The sequence below is a fragment of the Haliaeetus leucocephalus genome, unplaced genomic scaffold, assembly GCF_000737465.1.
Source record: "Haliaeetus leucocephalus isolate CR32 unplaced genomic scaffold, Haliaeetus_leucocephalus-4.0 Scaffold173, whole genome shotgun sequence".
NCBI classification, from domain to species: Eukaryota; Metazoa; Chordata; class Aves; order Accipitriformes; family Accipitridae; genus Haliaeetus; species Haliaeetus leucocephalus.
This window is the reverse complement of record NW_010972609.1, coordinates 1,377,322-1,386,159: the sequence shown is the minus strand read 5'-3', so window position 1 is coordinate 1,386,159 and position 8,838 is coordinate 1,377,322. Positions and strand designations below refer to the sequence as shown.

Genomic DNA, 8,838 nt, shown 5'->3' with positions numbered 1-8,838 from the left:
TAAAATAAAAATAAATATATGTAAGTTAAAAAATAAACCAGTTTTCTAACTCCTGTATTCCATAAAAATAGGAATGTAGCCTTTTATGAGGAACTGCCAAAAGAGCTATGAAAGTGCTATACCTTCTCTGTGGACACAAAAATGGTAAGTGTAAAATATTCACACACTCTGGGAGGAGAGGATCTCTGAGATAATACCCTATGGCAAGTTAGAATGAAAATACTAGTAATTAAAATTTTTTTTTTTTAGAAAAGAAAATGTGAAAGTCATTGACAAAATTATTACATCCAACTACTTTACATTTGAATGTGCCTTATCTCACATCTCTTTTACCACAGATAATAATTCTACAATAGCTAGAAGTAAGTGATGTGACTTTCAGTTATATTATACAGTGTATAAAAAATGTCCGTTAATGCCTGTCATACAATCACAGCTGTTAGTTTTTTTAGTAGCATTTTGAAGACTCTCAGTCACTTCCAGCCCCCATACAAGCTCCCCCCATCCCCGTCAGCGTCCTCTCCTTCTTCGCTGGTTCTTGCTTGGGGGCTTCAGGAGACTCTCTCGGTATTTCACATTTGTGTGGAACAGTCGGACCATTTCATGGTCTTTGTTATCCAATACTCTGGGCAGAAAGAGAGATGATTTCTGTGTCCTACGAGTTTTAAAGCCCCTTCTGGGTCGTCCTTTCCCATTGATTGAGACATACCAGAGTCTCTCCGCACTGGCTTTGCGCTTGGTGCCGGCTCTGTTGGGTACAGTCCGGTAGAGACGGGATGCGTAGGTGTTATAACCCAATTCATGGATCCTCTCCACGAACTCACACTCTGCATTATAATTTTCCTGTAAAGCAAACATGACAAAGTTTAAGAAAGACTATATGGGTAATAGCTCTCTTCCACCTCAGTAAGATTGGACTAAAGTCTTAAGCAGGACTACTCAGTTTTAGGATAAGGACAGCAACACGTGTGGTAAGAAAAACTGAGACTGGTGCTACAAAAGGCAAGCAGGAGAGAAGCGCTGAGCCTGAACTGCTGTGCAACAAGGTGCTCCCTGTCAGCAGTGTGAGCATACACTGTGCATCAGAGACAGAAGGAGGCCAGAAAACAATTTGAAAACAAAAAATGGCATGTGAATAGGAATGAATAGCTCTGCTGATTGTTCAGCTGTAAATTTAATTTTTTTTGAGCTTACCGATCTAAATATGGCTGTGAACTGGACAGATGATTTAATTGCTGCCTATCAACCTTTGACATCTCTTAAAAAGATAAAATCCTACAGTTTAATGTAAAATGTGGCTCTTTAATTGGTATATTAGTAGTTAGATATACCTGCAGTCTTTTACATCCAGTTTGTTACAGATATTTGAGCAGTAAATACCACCTTTATGAAGCTTCTTTGTTTGCTTCATCGAAACAAAATCAAAGTACACCCTGCCCAGCAGTGTGTTCATCCAAAATGCTAGGCTGCTCCTTTATCACAAACTATAAGGGAGAACACGCACCCATCCTGGGTGCTTGCATTTTACATGATCTGTCAAAATTCGCCCCTTTTCATCTGGTCTTCGACTGAGAGGAGACTGTGCAGAAGCCTGGCACAAGCGACTCCTTCCTCCTCCCCGGGAGCAGTAGAAACAGTGCAAATAAAGGACCTCCCACACTGTACATCTTTTCTTAACTACAAAATCATCTTTGCTGTAACTGTGTGATTAAGACTTCAGTATCTAATGCGTGTAAGGCACAGAGGCAGAGGGGAACGGCTACTATGGTCTTTACAGAGGTTTTTTATTTCGCATTGCCTCTCTGGAGGACATAGGAAAGGGCATAGGTAGCCAGGCTGGGGCCAGAAAAGCTATAGGCTCCATTAACAACATGTCTTTAATGCTGTTCACTCACCAGAAATGCTGATAGGCATTTAACAAGGTTTTAAAAGACTCCACATGTCTCAGCTTCACAGCTGTAAAACGGAAGTGCCCTTCCTTGCAAGGACAAGGTTTGCATATGCTGTGGTGCTGGAACCCACGCAACTACCATATGTAGGCAGATTTGTCCTGCTGTCTGCCTCCGTTCTGGTTGTAGAGGGTTTATCACAAAGGATAAACCCATAGGATTTTCACAATCTGCTAAGGACACAAAGGAATTCTACAGACTCAACAAACTCATTTTATTGACATGGGAAAATTGGTGAACCAAGGGATAAGAGAGTTATTCTAATATTATTTCATAAAATGTTCCCTGTATAATTATCCCCAAAGAAGTCAGTCTTATTTGAAATGGGGGTCTTGCATGGGTTCCTGGAACTGTAGTATCAGTAAAGTTGTTGGTCAGTTTTTTCTAGGCAAGCAAAGCCAGGAAGTTTCTCCTGAGCTGAGCCCTCACCCCTTGCTGCTTCCGTGAAAAAAAGCTGGAGTTGAATAGTTTTTCCTGGATTGTCCCTCCAGCTCTGAAACACAACTCTGAAACAGCCTCTCTCAAACTTGAGCTGGAACAGCAAAAATCATCTTTTCTAGTTGTACAGAAACCTTTAATGGCTGATGTTCCTTGGCATGTGACAGCTGAACAAACTTCAGGATGGCCTGATGCTCTTCACACTAGAAAGGGAAATCCAGGAGAAAAGGACTCTCTGTTCTATCCTACTCTAGGCTTTTCTCGACTCCAGAAGAGGAGCTTTTTGCTCAGAATTTGTTTAGCCTTATTTTAATTCAGCTTAATTAATCTGGAGGAAAAACTTACCTATTTTGAACAAGAAAGAGAGAAAGATGAGAAAACTTGAAAATTCATCCTTCCCGTTCATTTCTTTGGAGCAGACGCTGGCTCTGAGCTGATGGAGGAGCTCCATTGAAAAAGATGCCCATTTTAATCAGAATATTAACTGGAAGCAAAGAAGTGGCCAGCCTGAGCTCTGGCACAGCAGAGCTACTATGTCCTCATTCCACTTCAGCTGCATTTTCCTTTGCCAAAATTGTTTGTGATCTGCTTCCCTGCACCAGCAAAGAACCATCACCTTTATACACAGGCCCTTTAATCAGTGTGCATCACATGAGACACATTACAGAAGCTGGGTCGTAAACACCATCAGAACATTCTTGCAAAGGTGGAGTAAAACGTATTAAACCAGAGAGGCAACTGAGTTGATTGTGTTACCAAGGTTGCATTCACATGGAAAGAGCTCACATTGCTCAAGGATATATCATGCTGTTCAAATCAACAGAATTACACATAATGACTATTTGGAGGAAGCAGATTTCACATAGCCATATTTACCCTCTTCAAATCTGTTTCCATACCACAGGATTCCCGGAGAAACTGCACAGTATGGCTGTCACACAGTAAGAGATCACAAGATTGCTAGGGATGTAATCAAAGACAATGGAAGAAATTCAAGTAGGTAGGTAATGTGAATAGTAGACACACTGACAAATAGGCCTTAGTATGTCCCTGAATGTGAAGAAGTCTAAGCTAAAGTATTTTATTCACTGAGGGGAAATATTGGCTGGGCTGGAAAGGCAAGACTCCCACTAACAACAGCACAGCCCAGATTTTACCTCAAAGGTCAGGACAAAAAATGAGGTCAAAGGAGTAAAATAAGGTGTTTATTTTCACCTTTATCTTCTTGCACCTTCTCATACTTCCTTTCCTTGCTATAGCCCTGCCTTTTAGTACCTGTAAATTCTTTCACTGCCCAGCCAAATGCTCAGTGCAAAGAAACTCCCGACAGTAGGCTGCTTTCCTGTAACAGAGATGCTCAATTGCTTCTGGATATTCTCTGTCTGAGATGTATATCCTCTGCCAGTGTCCAAGATCAAATATAAATATGGATAATTTTGGATAGAGATGGACATTCTGCACTGCAAAGGCTAGGTCCTGAGGTCTTTATCAGTGCACCCAATTGCTCAGAACTTTGGCCGTGTGAAATACCTTTGCCAAATACATTCCTCTGCCTTTGGCCGTAGAGGCAATAAGAAAGTAAGAACATAGCTTCTTTCCACTTTTAAAGATATACTGATTGGTTGCCTGTAACAATTCCAGACAGAAATCTGTTATAACATTACTCTTTTCTTTATAAATGTTTATGCATAAGAAATCAGTGCTCCCCACTGAACCTGTTCTGCCCATAGGAAATGGCAGGCCAGTCTTAAGTAAAACTTACTGATGCATAAAGTCTGCCCCTTTTGTTCATGGCCAGGTATCTGCCAGAGAACAAGCCCTTGATGGCAACGATTCCAACATCAACAGCAGTTATTTCAAGAATACCTAGAAACAGAAACAATTATGAGATATGTTGTTGCTCCCCATCACACGTAAATTTTCGAGATACGTTTGAATGACTGCTTACCTGCAGAGTATGATTTCACAGCTATCACTAGCTGACACCAAAATCATAATGCAATCAGGTGAATGAAACAAGACTATTATTTGAAACAATATAAAACGACGACGATGTCGGAATTGTTTGAGACAAGCTTGACAATAAATCCCTAGATGTCTGATTGAGATTGAACTCTTCCAAAAATGAAAGAGATCTGACACTGAACTAGAGGTTCACTTAATCCTATATGTATATAAAAAAGTTTAAATCCTCTTTAATGCTTAGGAACACAAGAGCTCTTGACTTATTGAAACCAGTCACAAAGCTGTCCATTTCAGGACAAAGCCCTTGCTGAGGTCTCCAGAGGGTAAAACAGAGTGAGTTGGCTGCATTTTAGAGAAGAGCCATGTATATAATCACGAAAGGAACTTGTCATTTAAGAGGTCAGTGTAGCCCTCCAGACAAGGACAATATGACTGTTTGAGCCAAATTAAAAGGGAGGAGATTTTCAGGTCATCAAAGACAGGGGCTCAAACACAAGAAGACTGTCACCGGTGAGGCTGGCACAATACCTGCCAAAACGTGTACGTCCAGCCAAAGGTGCCACAACGCCGAAGGAGGCACAAATGGCTCGGGAGATGTGTTGTATGTGCAGGGCTCTCTAGCTGGCTCGCTCAAACTCTCCTCTCAGTTCTTCAGCTGTGGCCCGATGACTTGGTACTTTCTGCGTGTTTGGAGGCGAGAGGTGACCCTTGCACCCAAACCCATTGCTGCCTTTCGGCAACAATAAAGCAGAGCCGGGGCCTGTCCCCTTTGCAGAGCTGGATTGCTGGCCTGACCGTGTCTGGGAGAATTTGGTACAGCTGTTTTGAATCAGGCACCGGTTCGCTGCTGAAGGATGCCTCCTCCAGGCTTTGATAGCGAGGGGGTTTTCCTCTAGGAAATAGTGGTTTTCCTTTATGGACTTCAGACAGATCCCTGAGGTCTTCCTATCTCTGCGTGCCATCACCAGGCGGGATTTACGCTTCCTGGGGTGGCGGGGCCGGGGCGGAGGCCGGGCTGTGCCCGCGGCCGGGGCCGGGCTGGGTGCGGGGGTGCCCGGGGGTCCACCCGGGGCAGAGGCAGCCCCGAGCCCCGCTCTCCTCCCTTCTGCCGCCCTCGCACAAACCCCCTCACTCCCGACATATCGCGTTTCATCTTAATTACCGCCGATCCCCGGCACATGTCAAAGGGGACAGATGTGATTTAGCCCGTGGAAGCTCAAGCCCCCCCCGTGGGAGACAAGCTGGGCCGGGACGAGGGAGGCGAGGGCAGCCTGCAGCCCGTCGAGGAGGGCACCGGTTGCCCAGCGCTCCGGGCTGGGGCAGGGCTGGCGTGGGAAGCCAAGCGAGGGCAAGTGAGAGGCCGGCCGGGCTGCTCAAGGCGGGTTCCCGGTCCCCGTCGGGGGGGGGGGTGGAACTTGGGGTTTTGGGATCCCGCTCTGCCCCGGGGAGGGGGGCTGAGCCCCTCCGCCGCCGGCCGGGTCCCCGTACCCCGCAGGACCCCGCTCGGGAGTCCCCTGCCCGGGCCGGGAGCAGAGGGGGCTGCCCCGTCGAGCCCGCCAGCCCTCCGGGGATGGAGCGGCAGCGGGAGCCGGAGGATGCGAGGGCGCGGACGGGGCGCTGCGTTCCCGAAACGCCGAGGCGAGATCTCGCCGAGCCCGACGAGGGGAGAGGGCGAAAGCTCCGGCGGCTGGGGGTACCCCCGGGCCCCGTACGGTCCCTCCGGCCCCGGGGCAGCGGCGGGCAGGAGGAGAGGCTGGAGCGGCTTCTCCACCGCCCCGTCCAGCACCGTCCCGGTACCCACCGTCGCCTGCCCGTTGATGCTGGAGCAGGACGCAATTGGTCCGAGCGAGAGACCCCCCCCCCCTTCTCCCCACACACCCGGGGGAAGCGGGCTGGGGAAAGGTGTGTGGCCGGTACTCACTGAAGACGCTGTTTTTCTCCAGGGTGCCGTTGATCTTGCCGTTGGGGTGGATCTGGAGATGGTACTTGGTGGCACAGTAGAGTTTCCTGCGCCTGGGCGCTCCGCCGAGGTGCTCGTAGACGCCGCCGCGGCCCCCCGCATCCCGGCGGGGCCGGGGGTCGCTCGGGGAGGCTCCGGCGGCCCCGGGCAGCCCCGCGGCCCGCCCTGGGAACCAGGGCTCCGGCACCAAACTCAGGAACAAGATCCAAATTATAACCATTGTGGCATGATGGCCGCAGCGCTTAGTCTGCTGGGGAGATCGAGGCTCGGAGCGAATGACACCAGGGGTCCCATTAAAGCCGTCTTGCTAGCAGCACTCCGAAGTTGCAGAGCACACACTGTTTCGAGCCGCGAAGCATCGGCAAGTTTTTATCAGCCTCGATCCGGCCCTTTTATCTGTCTCAGATTTACTTAAATCAATAGACATCAGCAAAGGCCACCGAAGAGTCCCAGCTGTTTGTATTAGATGGAGCTGCCGTGATCAGCCTTCTCCTTGGGTTTCCAGATAGACAGACGGCATGCATGAGAGACAGAGAGCCAGAAGGAGAGGGAGACAGAGAGAGAGAGAGAAAGAGAGAGGCACCCACTGAATTTCGGCAAGAGACTGCGGGGAAAAATAGTTGATCGACGGAGCATAGAAATAAAAGCAGCTTCCTGCAACAATAGCCTGATCTGCGACCAATTGATCCAAAGCAGAGGAGGCAAAAGGTATCAGTCTCGTGTGAACTCCCAGAGCGCAGCGTGGATAAAATTACACAGCATCTCTCTCTCCCCGACACGCCGCGCACCCCCGCGCAGCCCCCGCGCGGGGAGGGGGGCAGGCTGGCTGCGGTCGCCTCCCGCCCCGCTGCCGGCCCCGCGGAGAGGCGCGGTGCAACCGCGGATCCTGCGCCGGGTACCGCCACCCCCCCGCTCAGCCCGGGGCCCGCCTGCCGCAGCTGGGGCGGGGGGGGGAGGCTTGGGGGGGGTGGGGGGTGTGGAAGGAAACAGTTATTACTAAATCAGTCGGTTCACGGTTACAAATAATATGCATTATTTTGACAGGTCTTTCAAGATTTAGTCATTTCTAGCTGAACTGAGACAAAGTAGGGCCCAGCAAGCGTGATGATATACGTCCCCCAATGCGTTTGCGAGAAGTCGGAGCTAATCCTTTTTCTTAACTCTGGTGCCTGGCAAGTCTCATTAGCTGTAGCAGATCTGCACTCGCTACCACGTAGCTTCACACGACTGCCTACGCTTTCAAAATATGATGGAACTACCTATAAATAAATATAAAAGGAGGCAAAAGGTTCAACAACTCAGTGAATTACGCTGTCCCTGTGTGCTACTCAAAGGCAGCTCGTTAATTAGATTTGCATCTGAAACAGGCAGTAGGAGTTTTGGGGAAGTGTTTGAGAGATAATTAGTATTAATGTGCTTGAAGGGCACACAAATACACCTTTGAAGTGAGTCACGTCAGAATTCAAGCTTTTGACCTTGATCAATATATTTTTTTCCAGAATCGGTGAACAAGAAGAGGTCTATAAAATATTTTTTAAAGACATTCCTATGTAGAGCACGAGGATTTTCTTACACGTTGAAGAGATCTTAAAAAAAAAAAAAAAAAAAAGGCAGCTTTTACTAGTGGGAAAATAAAGGAAGGGATACGACCTTTTCCTACAAGGAATGGCAGGAGGACGAAGCGATCTCGAAAGCTACTCTCTATTTTAAGCTGTGCTTAATATTTAGTAGTTCTCCAAGGCTAAAAGGCTTTTCATTATATATAGTCGTCTGGAATAAAAGGAAACACATAAAAAACCCACAAGCACCCCTCTCCGCCATTACCACCCCTTCCTCCCCCTTTTCTTCTCCACAAGTTAAGCCCTACCAGCCTCACAGGGAGAGTTTGATCTGGGGATGATAAATGTTTGTACAATTAATTCTTTATTGCTGCTCTTCTGCAATGCCACTTCCAGGCAGTCATGTAGTTCCAGTATAGTTAGTAAAAGTAAACGACTGGAAATTAAAATAATTCAAGCACCGTATCCACGTAAAAATATGAAAACATAAACATGCAGGACCCCAATCTTGGAGTGTACGCGGGTAGGGGGCGGGCGGGGGGGGGTCGTTGCTTGCGGGCCAAATCCTTCAGTCTCTCGTAAAACAAGAACCCCTCTGAAAAACCTTCCTTTCGGGGATGCACCGCAAACCGTGTCCTACGGTGCTGACGACCTACAAGACAAAAGTGGTAGGAGAAAAATATCTCTGAACATGCTACGGGTCTCCCGAAAGATGCTTTCACCGGCACCGCGCGAAGGCGAGATAAAAGATAATTACTTTCAGTAATTATAGCGATCTCTTCCGAGTAAATCTCAGGTCGTCCCGAGCCTAGTGCATCGCCCTATAGATGTACAGCTGACATTTTACAATTTTGGATTTGCAGGGCATTTTTCATTAGTGCTCTGAAAAAAAAACAATCCCGAAAGATCCTCCTCCCCCCCCCCCCCCCCCCACCACCCAAAAAAAAACAACAAAAACAGAGAGGGG

At 47.7% G+C, this 8,838-nt stretch overlaps 1 protein-coding gene across 1 annotated transcript; it reads right to left on the bottom strand.

The window, feature by feature from the left end:
- Positions 1-295: 295 nt before the first annotated feature.
- FGF3 (fibroblast growth factor 3) lies at positions 296-6,532 on the bottom strand. Its single transcript, XM_010563684.1, has 3 exons — positions 6,274-6,532; positions 4,150-4,253; positions 296-843 (listed from the first exon to the last, which is right to left on the bottom strand). The coding sequence occupies exons 1-3, from the start codon at positions 6,530-6,532 to the stop codon at positions 511-513; spliced, it is 696 nt and encodes a 231-aa protein (XP_010561986.1). The 3' UTR covers positions 296-510.
- Positions 6,533-8,838: the final 2,306 nt, after the last annotated feature.

What these genes read in the sequence shown, in the direction of transcription:
- FGF3 (XM_010563684.1), bottom strand. Translation starts at nt 6,532, where the DNA reads ATGGTTATAATTTGGATCTTGTTCCTGAGTTTGGTGCCGGAGCCCTGG. An exon ending in GGAGAAAAACAGCGTCTTCA is followed by an intron (nt 4,254 to 6,273) that starts GTGAGTACCGGC and finishes TTCTGTTTCTAG; the next exon opens with GTATTCTTGAAATAACTGCT. An exon ending in GGGGCAGACTTTATGCATCA is followed by an intron (nt 844 to 4,149) that starts GTAAGTTTTACT and finishes TTTGCTTTACAG; the next exon opens with GAAAATTATAATGCAGAGTG.